This window comes from Aotus nancymaae, unplaced genomic scaffold (assembly GCF_030222135.1).
Source record: "Aotus nancymaae isolate 86718 unplaced genomic scaffold, 86718_ANA_hifiasm-v0.15.2.pri h1tg000021l, whole genome shotgun sequence".
Classification (NCBI taxonomy): domain Eukaryota; kingdom Metazoa; phylum Chordata; class Mammalia; order Primates; family Aotidae; genus Aotus; species Aotus nancymaae.
Window position 1 is genome coordinate 9,604,539 of NW_026988433.1, and position 18,960 is coordinate 9,623,498.

An 18,960-nucleotide genomic window follows, 5' to 3' on the forward strand; every position below is an offset into this window, starting at 1 on the left:
CAGCTACTTGGGAGGCTGAGGCAGGAGAATCACTTGAACCAGGGAGGCAGAGGTTGCGGTGAGCTAAGATCACACCATTCCACTCCAGCCTGGGCAACAAGAGTGAAACTCCATCTCAAAAAAAAAAAAAAGAGTTGAAGATCAGCCTGACCAACATGGTGACGCCCCGTCTCTACTAAAAATACAAAATCAGCCAAGCCTGACAGAACATCCCAGTAATCCCAACTACTGGGGAGGCTGAGGCAAGAGAATCACTTGAACCCAGGAGGCAGAGGTTGCAGTGAGCCGAGATCGCGCCACTGCACTCCGGCCCTGTCAACAAAGTGAGACTCTGTCTCAAAAAAAAAAAAAAAAAAGGAAAACACCCTCTGTACAGATACCAGTATACAAAAAAACTACAAAATTGCTTCTCAATCCTGTTAAATAACATATCCTTAAAATTATGTGAAGAAGATGATAAATTTATTACATCAGCCTGAACCGAAGCTCCAGATGGGAAAGAAAACTATTCCAAACTCCATGATCATCAGTAAGTTTTATTCAACCATTAGACTTACGCTGCATTGAAAGACAACCACCCTCCACTCCCTTCCACTGTGTCTTCACTTTGGGGTCTGCTGTTGGGCCTCTACTTGCCTCTATCCTTCTTCTCCCTCCCCTTGACCCGGTCGTCTCTGAAGTCCCTCTCTCTCTCCCAGTCATTTTCGGGCCACACCCTGGGTGGCTCTCTTTCTTGCCATCTCTTCTCCCGGCCCCTGTCATGGTCTCGATCCCTTGTCCTCGAGTCCCAGTGTCTTTCTCGGGATCGAGATCGCTCCCCGCCTTTCCCGTTTTCCCTCTCTATTATAGAGGTCATTTTTAACAACTGGCAAGTTAATAGGTTTTCGAAAAGGCCGGTCCCGTCCCCCAAATCTCAGTTGCCCAGACTCCTTTTTTCCCCCCAGACCGCCTCCAAGTCGCCGAGGGATCCACCCTTTGAGAGTCCTTTCCAGCTCGTAGTCCACAAATATCTCATGTTGGTCAATAACCAGGCCGTCAGCATCTCGGTAAGCTTTGATCACAGCACGCTCCTCCTTGAATTCGATGAAGGCGTAGCCCTTTGAAAAGCCTGTGACCAAGTCCCTGACCAGCCGAAGCCGCCGGATGTCACCATAGCGTGAAAAGACTTCCTTTAATTTGTCCTCCTTGGTCTGCAAGTTTAGTCTGGCCACAAACAGGGTGAGGAGGGGATCTCCTATGACACCTTTGTTGGGGACATATCGTGCCAGCATTGCCCTCCAGACTGCGCGGTCATGTGGGTCTTCATCGGTGCCATCAATGCTACCCGCTTTGAGTGGATCATACTCCTTGGCGATGGGCACCCAATCGTTCATGTTCTAAGAATGATAACAGCAAGTGTGGATGCAGCATCTACTCTGAGCCACTCGTTCAACCCTTAAAACAACCCCATGAAACAGATACTACCAATCACCCCTTCTTGAAGATAGGAAAGGAAGGGAACACCCACAGAGGCTAAGTCCTCCCCACTAGTAAGTGGGGGAGACAGCATCAAAGCCAGGCAGTCGTGCTCCAGAGAAGCCCTCACCCACTCCTGCAAATGCCCTCTCAGGAAGCAGAGGGTGGCGTGCTTGGGTTTCATCCATACATGCATTATCTGGCTCAGTCACAGAAGGGCACTTACCACATTACAATGTGGCAGCATGGATCAAAACTCAAGACTTCCCTTTCAGAGCCTTTAAAATGATCACAGGAAAACTAGCCCAGGAACTGCTTGTGGAAAATGGCATTTTAAAAACTCTACTACCAAGAATTTCAAACAAATACCAACATAGAGAATCATATAATAACCGTCCACAAACTTCTCACCTGGCTCAGCTAGAACCTCCATGTGCCTGTGGCCAGAATATTCTGCCCCCAGATAATTCTGAAACAAATTCTAGATCTCACATCATTCATAAATTTTTTACTATGCATCATTAAAAGATACAGACTTTTTTTAAAACTACAAGAGAAAATGAAGATCTGGATACACCATTTTGCAGTAAACAGATAACAAAGCTAAAGCTACGTGACTCAGCAGTGGGTTGTTTAGTTCAAAAGGAATACGGGATTTCTTCTCAGCTCCCTAGCTGATAATCCGGTTATGCCTGGCAGCATGAGAATTTACTGCAATGGTAATTTTTTGGCCCAGCAAGCACACTACAGTTCTCATTCCTTCTGATACATAATTAATTCGTGGAAATCTTTGCTGGAATAATAAAATGCTTACTAACATTTCAGACCCAGCTAACGCTTATGTGACCAACCTACAAAACTACAGAGCCAATGCTGAAATATGTTACTTACGCACCTTGGCTGGCTGAGCATGGCGGCTCACGCCTGTAATCCCGGCACTTTGGGAAGCCAGGGTGAGTAACAAGGTCAGGAGTTGAAGACCAGTCTGGCCTAGTTGGTAAAACCCCGTCTCTACTAAAAATACAAAAATTAGCCGGGCGTGGTGGTGGGTGCTTGTAATCCCAGATACTCAAGAGTCTGAGGCAGAGAACTGCTTGAACCAGGAGGCAGATGGTGCAGTGAGCCAAGATTGCACCACTTCACTCTAGCCTGAGCGACAGAGCAAGACTCTTGTCTCAAAAAACAAAAACAAACAAACAAAAAACCTTGGCTAAGGTCAGGCATGGCTCAAGCCTATAGCGATAGCACTTTGGGAGGCCAAGGCTGGAGGATCACTTGAGTCTAGGAGTTCAAGACCAGTCATTTCAATTAAAAAATAATAAAATAAAAAAGAACTTTGGGGCTGGGTGCAGTGGCTCATGGCTGTAATCCCAGCACTTTGAGAGGCCAAGACAGGCAGATCACGAGGTCAGGAGATCGAGACCATCCTGACCAACATGCTGAAACCCTATCTCTACTAAAATGCAAAAAATTAGCTGAGTGGGGTGGTGCACGCCTGTAGTCCCAGCTACTCAGAAGGCTGAAGCAGGGGAATTGCTTGAACCTGGGTGGCAGAGATTACAGTGAGCCAAGATTGCACCACTGGATTCCAGCCTGGGGGACAAAGTGAGGTTCTGTCTCAAAAAAAAAAAAAAAAAAATAGAAAGAAATAAAAAGAACCTTAGCTGTGCATGGTGGCTCACACCTGTAATCTCAACTTTGGGAGGCCAAGGCAGGAGGATTGCTTGAGGCCAGGAGTTCAAGACCAGTATGGGCAACATAGGGAGACCCTGCTCTAAAAAAAAAATTTTTTTATTTAAAAAGATCTTAAAAAGCAGGATGTGCACATGTACCCCAGAGCCCAAAGTACAATTTAAAAAAAAAAAGATCTTAAAACTTAAAAACTAAAAATCAAGGCCAGGCGTGGTAGCTCATGCCTGTAATCCCAGCACTTTGGGAAGCTGAGGCAGGTGGATCACCTGAGGTCAGGAATTGGAGACCACTTGGCCAACATGGTGAAACTCCATCTCTACTAAAAATACAAAAATTAGTAGGGCATGGCGGCGTCTGCCTGTAGTCCCAGCTACTTGGGAGGCTGAGGCAGAAGAACTGCTTGAACCTGGGAGGCGGAGGCTGCAGTGAGCTGATCACACCACTGCAATCCAGCCTGGGCAACAAAGCGAGGCTCTGTCTCAACACACACACACACACACACACACACACACACACACACACACACACACAAAATAAAAAACAAAAAAAAAAAACAGGTCTTTCCTGGAGGAATTCCCAAAGGTTAAGAAAAAAAAAAAACCTGGCAGGTGCAGTAGCTCATGCCTGTAATCTCAGCACTTTGGTAGCCCAAGGCATGCAGATTATGAGGTCAGGAGTTTGAGACCAGTCTGGCCAAGGAGTTTGAGACCAGTCTGGCCAACATGGTAAAAGCCCATTCCTGCTAAATATACAAAAATTAGCCAGGCACGGTGACATGCACCTGTAGTCCCAGCTACTCATGATGTTGAGGCAGGAGAATCACTTGAACCCAGGAGGCAGAGGTTGCAGTGAGCCGAGATCATGCCACTCCACTCCAGCCTGGGCAACAGACTGAGACTCCGTCTCAAAAAAAAAAAGAAAAAAAAAATCTTGGCTCAGCACAGTGGTTCACACCTGAAATCCCAGTACATTAGGAGGCCAGGAGCTCAGGAGTTCAGGAGTTCAAGACCAGCCTCAGCAACATATCAAGAGCTCATCTCTACTAAAATTAAAAAATATTAGTCAGGCATGGTGGTGCACACCTGTAGTCCCAGCTACTTGGGGGGCTGAGACAGGAAGATGGCTTGAGCCTTGGAAGTGGAAGCTGCAGTGAGCCCTGATCATGTCACTGTACTCTAGCCTGAGCAACAGAGTGAGATCCTATCTCAAAACAAAAACAATAAACAAAAAACAGGTTTCTGTGAACTATGTACGGTAGTTCTCATTCCTAACAGCATCTTTCCATAACATTTATTAAAATACCTGTAACTCTTTTCCTCTTACTCAAATTTTCCTCAAGGATCTTTCTGCTTTATTTCTTCCTCAGTTGATGGGTAATATAGAAGGAGTGGTTACTTACGGTGAACTGTGAATTTTTTTTTCCCTCAGTAAAGAAAACAAACACCTACAAAATAAAATCCAAAGTCGATGGCCCTGCACTCAAGACCTCTCACCCTAGGCCAGGTGTGCTGGCTCATGCCTGAAATCCTAGCAATTTAGGAGGCCAAGATAGGAGGATCACTTGAAGTCAGGAGTTCAAGACCTGCTTGACCAACATGGTTGAAACCCCGTATCTACTAAAAATACAAAAAATTAGCTGGGCATGGTGGTGTGTGTCTATAATCCCAGCTACTTGGGAGACTGGGGTTAGGAGAATGGCTTGAACCTGGGAGGCAAAGGTTGCAGTGAGCCAAGGTCATGCCACTGCACTCCAGCCTCTGCAACAGAGCGAGACTCTGTCTCAGAAGAAGGGAAAAAAAAAAAGACCTCTGACCTTCACTTAGTTTCTCACCACGTCCCATCATAAAACATATTCTTCCCAGCACTTTGGAAGGCCGAGGCAGGTGGATCATGAGGTCAGGAGTTCGAGACCAGTCTGGCCAAATAGTGTAACCCCGTCTCTACTAAAAATACAAAAAATTAGCCAGGCGCCTGTAATCCCAGCTACTCAGGAGGCTGAGGCAGGAGAATCATGTGAACCCGGGAGGCGCAGGTTGCAGCAAGCCGAGATCGCACCATTGCACTCCAGCGCAGGCAACAGTGTGAGACTCCATCTCAAAAAAAAAAAAAAAAAAACCAACCTATTCATTTTTATTTTTTCCTGATCCTTTCAACAGGCACAAACCCTGTTTGTAAACTATACAGGCTTGCTCCTCCCTCCTTGAATGTGCCCTAATTCCCCAGCCCCATTCTTTCCCAGTACAATTTTTCTTTCTTTTTGGCCTCAATCATTTGTGCAAACATCTCAGTATGATTTCCTCTGCTGGGAATATCCTCTCCCTTTCTGTCTCCCTCATACCCACTTTCGGGAATTCTACTGGGCCCGTCAAGTCCAGCTCAGCTCCCTCCACTATGAAGCAATTGTGTCTCTGCCACAGCTTGATGAACCTTCTTAAGTTCTGATCATGCTTTGCCCAACACACAGTAAACACTCTTCAGCAGTAGCTCCAGATCCTAGGATGCTTTCTGATAAATGCTGGGGAACTGAACCAACTTCGATCAAAAATCACAGAACTGGCCGGGCGCGGTGGCTCACGCCTGTAATTCCAGCACTTTGGGAGGCCAGGGTGGGCAGATCATGAGGTCAGGAGTTCATGACCAGACTGCCCAACACAGTGAGACCCCGTTTCTACTAAAAATACAAAAATTAGCTGGGTGGCCTGTAATCCCAGCTACTTGGGAGGCTGAGGCAGGAGAATCACTTGAACCCGAGAATGTCAGAGGTTGCAGTGAGCCGAGATCGTGCCACTGCACTACAGTCTGGGTGACATAGCAAGACCCTGTTCCAAAAAAGAAAATCATAGAACTTTTTTAGTCCAAATTAAGCAAACCTGATCATTTCATTGAGAACCAAGAAGGACATTACACTGTTTACCACAACGTGGTAAAAGGAGGGCAATATTTCTGTCATCATCAAAAAACAACTTTGCAGAGGCTGCCTCTCTGCTGTCAGTAAAGAACGAAAAACAGATGGAGTGACAGAAGGAGCACAGGATGAGAGGGAGACAATTTCAGTCCTGGTCTGGGCTTTGGCTCTAACTCAATTTGTGTCTTCTCTCATGGCTAGAATTTCTCCATGTGAAAAAAAGAAGAGGCCGGGCATGGTGGTTCACGCCTGTAATCCCAGCACTTTGGGAGGCCAAGACAGGAGGATCCCTTGAGCCCAGGAGTTCAAGACAAGCCTGGGCAACATGGTGAGACCCTGTCATCTATTAAAAAAAAAAAATGCCAAGGCAGGTGGCTCACACCTATAATTCTAGCACTTTGGGAGGCGGAGGCGGGCGGATTATGAGGTCGGGAGTTCAAGACCAGCCCGGATAACATGGTGAAACTGCATTTCTATTAAAGACACAAAACATTACCTAGGCGTGGTGGCACACGTCTGTAATCCCAGCTACTCAGAAGGCTCAGGTAGGAGAGTTGCTTGAACCCAGGAGGCGGAGGTTGCAGTGAGCCAAGATCATGCCACTGTACTCCAGCCTGGGCGATAGGGCAAGACTTCGTCTCAAAAAAAAAAAAAAGAAAGAAAGAAAGAAAAGGAAGGAAAGGAAGGAAGAGAGAAGAGATGGCACTATATTACTTCAATAGAGAATTCCTGAGCTAGTATTTTCTATAACAAGCTCATTCTACTGGGCCTAAAATTCTCAGGAGTTTAATCTTACTCCCCCACCTCCATCACCTGGTGGCAGGATAAAGGACTATAATTATAGCTAACTTGTACTGAACATGTAGGAGGTGCCAACCACTGTACTAAGTTTTTTTTTTGAGACAGGGTCTTGCTCTGTTGCCCAGGCTGGAGTACAGTGGCACAGACATGGCTCACTGTAGCCTCAACCTCCTGAGCTCAAGCAATCTTCCCACTCTAGCCTCATGAGTACCTGGGATTACTCACTATGTGCCACCATACCCAGCTGTCTTTTTTGGCATTCAGCCCCTGCCCAGCCCTGGGGGCAGCTGCCCCTTAGGGGCCTGGGCCTTGGCCTTGGCTACCAACTTCTTTTTGGTTGGGGAAGCAGCACCATTCTTGACCTTGCTGACCGTGGGTCTTGAACTCTTACTCCCGGCTTTGGTTTTCCTGCAGGCCTCAGCATCTCCTTGGCTCCTCCTGCTGCCTTTGGCCTCTGCCTTCCTGCTGAACCCGCTGGCACTAGAAGGGGCCCGCATGGCCTTGTCTGGCTTGGGGGGCACCTTCTGAGCCTCGCCTGGCTGTGCCTTGGTGTCCTTGGCCTTGCTTGCAAGCTTTTTCCGTGGCTGCGCCTGGCTTGAGAGGAAACTTCTGCACCTCTGCTGGCCTCTCGGCTGCCTTTTTCGCCTTGCCTGCCTTGGGAGGCTCCTCCTTGGCCTCATCTGGTTTCTTGGGGATCTTCCCCTTGGCCTCACCCACTCTTCTGGGGGCCTTCGGGGGGGGCCATCTTCCTGGGCTTGATTTTCCTCTTGTGCTTGGTAACTAATTTGAAGCTGCCAGTGGCCCCCCTGGCTTTGGAGTTGAGGGGCCTGTATTTTGTTGTTTTTTTGTTTTGTAGAGATGGGGGTCTCACTATATTGCATAGGCTGGTCTTGAACTCCTGGGCTCAAGCTATCCTCCTGCCTCAGCCTCCCACTGGGATACAGGTGTGAGCCACTGTACCTAGCCTGTAATAGCCTCTTAACTCCCTCACTTCTCAACAATACCAGTACTTAGGAATAATATTATTATTATCATTTCAGATGAGAAAGGTCAGACACAAAACGGCAGTCTTTTGTCTTAAATCCTAAAGCTAAGAAGTAGCCCAGTGGAGGAGTTAGAACCGGGCAGTACGGACTCCAGAGATGGAGCTCTTAATCATTTCCTCTGATGCTTTTCATAAAACACAAGGTTTTGGAGATAAGGATGGTTAAAAGAAATACACAAACTAGGCTGGGTGTGGTGGCTCATGCCTGTAATCCAAACACTTTGGAGGCCAAGACGGGCAGATCACCTGAGGTCGGGAATTTAAGACCAGCCTGACCAACATGGTGAAACCCCGTCTTTTAAAAAAAAAAAGAAAAGGAAGAAACACACAAACTAGTATTCTGGGTGTCTGAGGCTGAGACCCACCCCTCCTCCACTGAAGGAAAAGAACCCCTCCCCATTCAACATTAAAAAGTCACAAGGGGCCAGGTGCGGTGGCTCACATCTGTAATCCTAGCACTTTGGGAGGCAGAGACGGGCAGATAATTTGAAGTCAAGAGTTCAAGGCCAACATGGTGAAACCCTGTCTCTACCCAAAATAAAAAAATTAGCCAGGTGTGGTGATGCACACCTGTAATCCCAGCTACTTGGGACACTGAGACAGAGAATCGCTTGTACCCAGGAGGCAGAGGTTGCAGTGAGCCAAGATCATGCCACAGCACTCAAGCTTGGGCAACAGAGTGAGGCTCCATCTCAAAAAAAAAAAAAAAAAGTCACAAGGATCTACCAAATAAAACCTATATTATTGTACATAGACCTCCTGTTCAAAGCTTTAAGACTTCTTCAAATTAAAATGGAAGATAATTATAAAAGGGTAAGCATGGATTTTGTTCTCTCATCTGCATGCTTCTACAGATACTAACCGCTGGTTTCACTGTTTCTCAATCTTTCTAGGTGCAGTTCCTCCCCTGCAGCGTTAGGTTGAGATTTCCTACAACAGTCTCCTTCGATTTTTGTATTCTTTTTTTTTTTGAGACAAAGTCCCCCTCTGTTACCCAGGCTGGAGTGCAATGGCCAATCTTGGCTCACTGCAACCTCTGCCTCCCGGGTACAAGCGATTCTCTGTCTCAGTGTCCCAAGTAGCTGGGATTACAGGTGTGCACCACCACACCTGGCTAATTTTTTTTATTTTGGGCAGAGACAGGGTTTCACCATGTTGGCCGGGCTGGTCTCCAACTCCTGACCTCAGGTGACCCGCCTGCCTCAGCCTCCCAAAGTGCTGAAATCACAGGTGTGAACCACAGCGCCCAGCCTCATTCTCTCATTTTATTCAACAACAGGAGATGAGAGCAGAAATGAATGGTTGGGGTCAGGTGCGGTGGCTCACACCTGTAATCCCAGCAGTTTGGGAGGCCGAGTCCGGTGGATCATTTGAGCTCAGTAAGTAAATGTTGAGCTTCAGGATTCTTATTGTGAAATGTAGCTAAATGTCAATTAACTAGGTTTTTGTTAAGATTAGATAATATATTGTCTATGAAAATACTTTACAATTACAAATTACTATACAAATTTAGAAAAATTTTGGCCAGGCACGCAGTGGCTCACGCCTGTAACACCAACACTTTGAGAGGCCGAGGCGGGAGGATCGCTTGAGGCCAGAAAATCGAAACCAGCCTGGGCAACAAAGTGAGACCCCATTTCAATCAATCAATTTTCTGGGCGTGGGGTCGCCCCTATGGTCCCAGGTACTTGGGAGGCTGAGACAGGAGAATCGCTTGACCTGGGATGTCGAGGCTGCAGTGAGCCAAGATCGCGCCACTGCTCCATCCTGGGCGACTTCCTGTCTCTTGCGGAGGCGCGGCGGGGGGGGATTAATCCTCTCCTTTCAGGGTCTTCAGAGTAAGACTTTACCGCTCCTGTGGGAGGCAAAACCGAAGGCGGGACCCACAGAGCCCTCCAGGGCATGCGCAGTGGGCCTCGGAGGCAAACACGGAGGTCTCTATGGAAAAGCCCATCTTCCCCATCCCGCCTCCAGCGTGCCCGCCGACCCTCAAGGCCGCTCCCCCGCCCCTCTCCTTCCGTGGGGGCCGCAGGGAGGAAGGGGCCATCCTTCCAGCCCAGCCCTCGCCTCCGCTCCTCGCAACGCAACCCAGAATGTCGTCCCCTTTGCCAGGTTTCAACATGGCGGCCCATACAAGCGCGGGCACAGTGTCCAGGCCGCATTCCCTCTTCCTTCTCTCCAGCCTGACTCCCGCTCCCTCCGAGCCGCTTCCACTCACCTCAGCAAAGCTGGAGCTACCTTCCCACGGAGACAAGCGAGCGGCTGCAGGCGACGGCAGACTCCCCGCCCCGGCCGCGACCCGACCTTTACATTGGTAGCTGCAGATTCGCCGCCGACGCTCGTTTCCTGTTTGCTTTTCATTTAAAACTTTATTCACGTGGCCAGGCGCGGTGGCTCACGCCTGTAATCCCAGCACTTTGGGAAGCCGAGGATGACGAATCACGAGGTCAGGAGAGCGAGGCCATCCTGGCTAACACGGTGAAACCCCGTCTCTACTAAAAATACAAAAAATTATCGGGGGTGCTGGTGGTTCACTGTGGTCCCAGCTACTCGGGAGGCTGAGGCAGGAGAATCGCTTGAACCCTGGAGGCAGAGGTTGTAGTGAGCCGAGATCGCGCCACTACATTCCAGCCTGGCGACAGAGAGAGACTCTGTCTCAAAAAAATAAATAAAAAATAAAAATGTATTATTGAGCAAAAAAAAAAAAAAAAGCAACATCTGTATTTTGAATTTTTATATTTGAAAATAGATGCTAGCTACTGACAGTGGAGGGCATCTGTAGTTTCAGCTATTGGAGAGGCTGAGTCGTGAGGCTTGAAGCCAGGAGTTCAAGTTCAACCTGGGCAACAGAGCAATGCCCCTATGTTTTAAACACACGCACACACGAGTTGTATGTACAGTACAGTACGTGCAATGGAATACTATTCCTCTTTAAAAAGGAATGAAATTCTAATTGCTACAACATCGTGGATGAACCTAGAAGACATGCTAAGTGAAAGAAGCACAAGGACAAATAATGTATGGTTCCACTTATATGAGGGACCTAGGATAGTCAAATTCATAGTTGGAGAGTAGAGTAGTGGTTACCAGGGTCCGCCATGGGTGTTAGGAGGATGGGGGGTTTTTGTTTAATAGATACAGAGGTTCAATTTGGGATGACGAAGAAGTTCTGGAGATAGATAGTACAGATGGTTTCACAACAATGTGAATCTACCTAATGTTATTTAATAGTTAAACCGGACCAGCTGGGCTGCGGTGGCTCACGCCTGTAATCCCAGCATTTTTGGAGGCCAAGGTGGGTGGGTCACGAGGTCAGGAATTCAAAACTAGCCTGGCCAACAACATAGTGATGAAACACTGTCTCTACTAAAAATACAAAAATTAGTTAGGCATGGTGGTGGGCACCCGTAGTCCCAGCTACTTGGGAGGCTGAGGCAGAAGAATTGCTTGAACCCAGGAGTCGGAGGTTGCAGTGAGCTGAGATTGCACCACTGCACTCCAGCCTGGGTGACACAGTTAGAGTCTGTCTCAAAAAAAAAAAAAAAAAAAAGCAAGGTGTCTCACGCCTATAATCTCAGCAATTTGGGAGGCCAAGGAAGGCAGATTACTTGAAGCCAGGAGTTCAAGACCAGCCTACCCAACATGGCAAAACCCCGTCCCTACTAAAAACACAAAAAATTAGCCAGGCATTTTGGCACACGCCTTTAATTCTAGCTACTCTGGAGGCTGCTGAGGCTCAAGAATTGCTTGAACCCAGGAGTCAGAGTTTGCAGTCAGCCAAGATCCGGCCACTGCACCCCAGCCTGGGTGACAGAGTGAGACTATGACTCAAATAAAAATTTGTTAAATCCCATTCAGGCCATCTCTGATAAAAATACAAAAAAATTAGCTGGGTGTGGTGGCACATGCCTGTAGTCCCAGTTACTTGGGAGGCTGAGGCAAGAGAATCATTTGAACCCAGGAGGCAGAGGTTGCAATAAGCTGAGATTGCACCACTGCACTCCAGCCTGGACAACAGAGCTAGACTCCGTCTCAAAAAAATAAAAATTAAAAAATAGTAAAAAGGAGGCCAAATGCCATGGCTCACACCTGTAATCCTAACACTTTGGGAGGCTAAGGCAAGAGGATCAGCTGAGCCCAGGAGTTTGAGGCTGCACTGAGCTATGAGCATACCACTTTACTCCAGCCTGACAGAGGGAGACTCTGTCTCTAAAAAAAAAGAAAAGAAAAGAAAGGCCGGGCATGGTGTAATCCCAGCACCTTGGAAGGCCAAGGAGGGTGGATCATGAGGTCAAGAGATCAAGACCAGCCTGACCAACATGGTAAAACCCCATCTCTACCAAAAAAAACAAAAATTATCCTGGCATGTGGCGAGCGCCTGTAATCCCAGCTACTCAGGAGGCTGAGGCAGGATACTCACTTGAACCCGGGAGATGGAGGTTACAGTCAGCCGAGATCGCGCCACTGCACTCCAGCCTGGGTGACAGAGCAAGACTCAGTCTCAAAAAAAAAAAAAACAGTCAAAAAGGTAAATTTCATGTTACATATACATTAAAATGTCTGTGCACCCTGGTAGCAATGAGCATAACCTAGCACCTAAATCTTGGTTTTTAATATCATTCTCCAATGAAAGTAACCAGTGCTCCTTGGAGAAATAGCTGACTCTAAAACTGGGACAAAAAATACTCAAGAAGGCTGGGTGCAGTGACTCATGCCTGTAACCCCAGCACTTTCGGAGGCTGAGGCAGGTGGATCACTTGAGCCCAGGAGTTCCAGACCAGCCTAGGCAACATGGCAAAACCTGGTCTCTAATGAAAATACAAAAATTAGCCAGATGTGGTGATGCACGCCTGTGGTCCCAGCTCCTCGGGAGCCTGAGATGAGAGGATCACTTGAACCCAGGAGGCTGAGGTTGCAGTGAGCAGAGATTGCACCACTGGACTCCAGCCTGGACGACAGAGCAAAGACTCTGTCTCAAAACATAAATAGGCTGTGCGCAGTGGCTCACACCTGTAATCCCTGCACTTTGGGAGGCCAAGCCAGGTGGATCATGTGAGGTCAGGAATTCAAGACCAGCCTGGCCAACATAATGAAACCCTGTCTCTACTAAAAATACAAAAAATTAGCCAGGCGTGGTAGTGGGCACATGTAATCTCAGCTACTCAGGAGGCTGAAACAGGAGAATCACTTGAACCTGGGAGGTGGAGGTTGCCATAAGCCAAGATCACACCACTGCACTCCAGTCTGGGCAACAAGAGCAAAACTCCATCTCGAAAAATAAATAAATAAATAAATAAATATCTGCCAGTCCTTACTGATATAAATAAATGATTGAATAAAGTGGAGAGAAGAGGCAAATGTCCCATGCAGTATTGCAAATAACTTACGGAGACAACTCCTCTCCAGAAAGTAGAGCAAGCCTAGGCAACATAGTGAGAACTCATTTCTTAAAAAAAAAAAAGCCTGGGCGCAGTGGCTCACGCCTGTAATCCCAGCACTTTGGGAGGCCGAGGCAGGCGGATCACGAGGTCAAGAGATCGAGACCATCCTGGTCAACATGGTGAAACTCCGTCTCTACTAAAAATACAAAAAATTAGCTGGGCATGGTGGTGTGTGCCTGTAATCCCAGCCACTCAGGAGGCTGAGGCAGGAGAATTGCCTGAACCCAGGAGGCGGAGGTTGCGGTGAGCCGAGATCGCGCCATTGCACTCCAACCTGGGTAACAAGAGCGAAACTCCATCTCCAAAAAAAAAAAAAAAAAAAAAAAAATTAGACCAGGCACAGTGGCTTATGCCAAAGCAGGAGGATCACTTGAGCGCAGGCATTTGAGACCAGCCTGGGCAACTTAGTGAGATCCCGTCTCTACAAAAAGACTAAAGGTTTAAATAAATAAATAAAAGCTTAGTTTCTCAGTTGTACCAGCCACATTTCCAGCTCTTAATAGCCTCATGTGGCTAGTGGCTATCATATATTTTTTTTTTTTTTTGGAGTTGGAATGTCAATCTCTTGCCCAGGCTGCAGTGCAGTGGCACGATCTTGGCTCGCTGCAACCTCCACCTCCCAGGTTCAAGCAATTCTCCTGCCTCAGCCTCCTGAGTAGCTGAGATTACAGGCACCCACCACCATGCCCAGCTAATTTTTGTATTTTAATAGAGATGGGGGTTTCACCATGTGGCCCAGGCTGGTCTCAAACTCCTGATCACCTGAGTGATATCCACCCACCTCAGCCTCCCCAAGTGCTGACATTACAAGCATTAGCCATTTGGCCCAGGCATGACCCACCACGCCCAACTATCTTTTTTTTTTTTTTTTTTTTTTTGAGACAAGGTCTTGGTCTGTTATCCAGGCTAGGGTGCAGTGGCACAATCATGGCTCAATGCAGCCTCAACCTCCCGGACTCAAGTGACCCTCTTGCCTAAATCTCCCTAGTAGCTGGGACTACCAGCTCACGCCACCATACCCAATTAATTTTTTTTAGTAGATATAAGATCTCACTAGGTTGCCCAGGCTGGTCCTCGAACTCCTGAGCTCAAGCCATCCTTTTACCTGGGTTCCCAAAGTGCTGGATTACAGGCATACAGCACCTGTTTTTTTTTTTGTTTTTTTTTTGACAGGGTCTTGCTCGGTCACCCAGGCTGGAGTACAGCAGCATTGTGGCCGGATCATAACTCAATGTGATCTCTAACTCAACTATAGGCATGTGCCATCACACCTAGCTAATATTTGTCATTTTAGTAGATATTGCCTCTCACTACATTGCCTAAGCTGGTCTTGAACTCCTGGCGTCAAGCAGTCCTCTGGTCACAGCATTGCAAAATGATGTATTATAATAATCACAGGGCTGAGCCACTGCTGGCCCTTGTACTGGCTGGTGCAGGTAGAGAACATTTCGTCATTGCAGTAAGTCCTGTCAGACAGCACTGTCGTAGGACAGTGCTGTTCCGTAGAAATCAAGTGTGAGCCACATGTGGCACTGTATTTTCTAGTAGCCACATTACAAAGGTAAAAAGAAACACAAGAAGCTAATTTCAACAAGTATTTTATTTATCCCAACATACCCAAAGCATTGTTTCAATGTGGCAATCAGTGGAAACATTATTAGTGAAACAGTTTATTTTATCTTTTTGGCACTGTGTTAGAAATCCAGCATATGCACTTTGGGAGGCCGAGGCAGGCTGATCACTCAAGTCCAGGAGTTCAAGACCAGCCTGGGCAACATGGTAAAACTCCATCTCTATTAAAAAGTTAGCCAGATGTGGTGGCGTGTGCCAGCTACTCGGGAGGGTGACTCGGGAGAATCACCTGAGCCCGGGAGGTCAAGATTGCAGTGAGCTGAGATTGTGTCACTGCATGCCAGCCTCAGTGTCTCAAAACAACAACAAAAAAGAAATCCAAGTTTTTTTTTTTTTTTGAGACAGAGTCTCCCTCTGTCACCCAGGTTGGAGTGCAGTGGCACAATCTCAGCTCACTGCAACCTCCGCCTCCCAGGTTCAAGCGATTCTCTGGCCTCAGCCTCCCAAGTACCTGGGATTACAGGCACACACCACACACCGCCAAAGCTGGCTAATTTTGTGTTTTTAGTAGAGATGAGGTTTTGCCATGTTAGCCAGGCTGGTCTCAAACTCCTGACCACAGGTAATCTGCCCACCTTGGCCTCCCAAAGTGCTAGGATTACAGCCAGCAACCACCACACCCAGATGAAATTCAAGATGTGTTTTTATATTTACAGCTCATCTCAGTCAGGGCTTACCACACTTCAAGTGCTTGGCAGTGACATGCTGCTGCTGCTGTGAGAGGTCTAGAAAGTTACATCAAACTGTTCACAGTAGTTGCTTGGGGATCATGGTGGCACTGTGGAGGAAGACCTCTCACTTCTAATTATACTACTTAGTAACATTTGACTTTTTTTACAGTAAGCACATATTCATGTTTTTTCTTCCTTTCTTTCTTCCTTCCCTCCTTCCTTCCTTCCTTGTTTTTTTTAAACAGAGTCTCCCTCTGTCACCCAAGCTGGAATGCAGTGGTACCATCATGGCTAATTTTTTAATATTTTTTAAATTTTATTTTATTTTAATTTTATCTCATCTTTATTTTATTTTATTTTTGAGACAGAGTCTCGCCCTGTCGGCCAGGCTAGAGTGCAATAGCTTGATCTCAGCTCACTGCAACCTCCACCTCCCGGGTTCAAGCAATTCTCCTGCCTCAGCCTCCTGAGTAGCTGGGATTACAGGCACTCGCCACCACGCCCAGCTAATTTTTGTATTTTTAGTAGAGACAGGGTTTCACCATGTTGGCCGGGAGAGTCTCGATCTCCTGACCTCGTGATCCACCTGCCTCAGCCTTCCAAAGTGCTGGGATTACAGGTTTGAGCCACCACGCCCGGCCATTCTTAATCATTTCTAAGTGTACTGTTCAGTAGTGTTAAGTATATTTATATTATTGTGCAACCAATCTCCAGAACTCTTTCGCCTTGCAAAACTGAAACTCTCTCCCGATTAAACTCTCTCCCTATTCCCCCACCGTAGCCCTGCCACCCACCATTCTACCTTCTGAATCTATCACAAATACTTCATGATTTCACATATGACTTCCACTACGTTGCATATGCATATGACTTCCTATATGCAGAATCATGTGGTATTTGTCTTTTTGTGACTGGCTTCTTTCACTCAGAATAACGTCTTCAAGGTTTATCCATGTGGTAGCATGTGGTGCGATCTCAGCTCACGGCAACCTCCACCTCCTGGGTTCAAGGGATTCTTCTGCCTCAGCCCCCCGAAGAGCTGGGACTACAGGAGTGCGCGCCACCATGCTCAGCTAATTTCTGTATTTTTAGTAGAGACAGGGTTTCACCATGTTGGCCAGGATGGTCTTGATCTCTTGACCTCGTGATCCACCCTCCTCAGCATCCCAAAATGCTGGGATTACAGGCGTGAGCCACCGCGCCCAGCCACATTTCCTTCCTTTTTAAGCTGAATCATATCCATTGTATAGACAGACCATATTCTCCATTCATCCACTGATAAACACTTGGGTTGCTTCCACCTCTTGGCTATTGTGAATAGTGCTGTTATGAACATGGGTGTGCAAATATCTCCTTAAGATCCTGTTTTCAATTCTTCTGTGTACACACCCAGAAGGGGAAATTGCTGGATCACATGGAATTCTACATTTATTTATTTATTTTGAGATGGAGTCTTGCTCTATTGCCCGGGCTGGAGTGCAGGGGTACCATCTCAGCTAACTGCAACCTCTGCCTCCTGGGTTCAAGCTATTCTCCTGCCTCAGCCTCCTGAGTAGCTGGGATTGCAGACACACACCACCACGCTCGGTTAATTTTTGTATTTTTAGTGGAGACGGGGTTTTGCCATGTTGGCCAGGCTGGTCTCGAACTCCTGACCTCAGGTGATCTGCCTGCCTCAGCCTCCCAAAGTGCTGGGATTACAGGTGTGAGCCACTGCTGACCAACATGGAGAAACTCCCATCTCTAGTAAAAATACAAAAAAATTAGCCGAGTGTGGTGGCACCCTGTAATCCCAGATACTTGGGAGGCTGAGGCAGGAGAATTGCTTGAACCTGGGAAGTGGAGGTTGTGGTAAGCTGAGATCGGGCCATTGCCCACCAGCCTGGGCAGCAAGATCGAAACTCCATTTCAAAAAATATATATAAATAATAATAATAGCCATCCTGAGGGATGTGAAGTGATATCTTACTGTAGTTTTACTTTCCACTTATCTATTTTTTTTTTAGACAGGGTCTAGCTCTGTCACCCAAGCTGACTGGAGTGCAGTGGCACGATCTCAGCTCATTGCAATCTCCACCTCCAAGGCTCAAGCCATCCTCCCACCTCAGCCTCCCAATAGCTGGGACTACAGGCAGGCACCACCATGCCTGGCTAATTTTGTATTTTCTTATACAGACGGGTTTCACCATGTTGCCCAGCCTGGACTATTTTGCGCTTACCTGGTTAGTGATGTTGAACATCTTACCTTATGCCTGTTAGTCTTTTTTTGCTTTCTTTCTTTCTTTTTTTTTGAGACAGAATCTCGTTCTGTCGCCAGGCTGGAATACAGTGGCACAATCTCAGCTCTCTGCAGCCTCCGCCTCCCGGGATCAAGCGATTCTTCTGCCTCAGCCTCCCAAGTAGCTGGTACTACAGGTACACGCTGTCATGCCCTGCTAATTTTTTTGTATTTTTAGTAGAGACGGGGTTTCACTATGTTGGCCAGGATGGTCTTCATCACCTGACCTCATGATCTGCCCGCCTCGGCATTCCAAAGTGCTGGGATTACAGGCATGAGCCACCACGCCTGGCCCTTTTTTTTTTTTAGAGGCACGGTCTTGCTGTGTTGCCCAGGCTGGTCTCGAACTTCTAGGCTCAAGCCATCCTCCTGCCTAGGCTTCCCACAGTGCTGGGATTACAGGCGTCAGCCACCATGCTCCACCTTTGTTAGTCTCTCTCTCTCTCTTTTTTTTGTTTACCCCCATCCCTCTTTTTTTTTTTTTTTTTTTTGAGACAGTTCTGATGCCCAAACTGGAGTGCAATGGCATGAACGTGGCTCACTGTAGCCTCCACCTCCTGGATTTAAGCAGTCCTCCCACCTCAGCCTCTGGAGTAGCTGAACTACAAGTGTGTGCAACCACACCTGGCTAATTTTTGTATTTTTTTTTTTTTTTTTGATATAGAGTCTTGTCCTGTCAGCCAGGCTAGAGTGCAATGGCTCGATCATGGCTCACTGCAATCTCCACCTCCCGGGTTCAAGCGATTCTCCTGCCTCAGCCTCCTGAGTAGCTGGGATTATCGGCATTCGCCACCACACCCGGCTAATTTTTTATATCTTTAGTAGAGACAGGGTTTCACCATGTCGGCCAGGCTGGTCTCGAACTCCTGGGCTCAAGCGATCCACCTGCCTTGGCCTACCAAAGTGCTGGACTTACAGGCATAAGCCACCATGCCAGAGCCCTGTTCATCTCTTGAAAGGTAATCAGATAGGTGCATCTCCAGGACTGCTAGGTCTATATAGCTAAACATTATTACAAAACATTTTACAAACCAAGCAGC

General features: G+C 47.3%; 1 protein-coding gene and 1 pseudogene across 1 annotated transcript; both read right to left on the reverse strand.

Moving 5' to 3' along the window:
• Positions 1-516: 516 nt before the first annotated feature.
• On the reverse strand, positions 517-10,244 carry SNRNP35 (small nuclear ribonucleoprotein U11/U12 subunit 35). Its single transcript, XM_012447172.3, is given in 3 exon segments — positions 517-817; positions 819-1,376; positions 10,117-10,244. Coding segments are annotated over 2 exon segments (744 nt in total). The 5' UTR covers positions 1,374-1,376; positions 10,117-10,244; the 3' UTR covers positions 517-628.
• LOC105713443 (histone H1.8-like) lies at positions 5,851-7,757 on the reverse strand (annotated as a pseudogene).
• Positions 10,245-18,960: the final 8,716 nt, after the last annotated feature.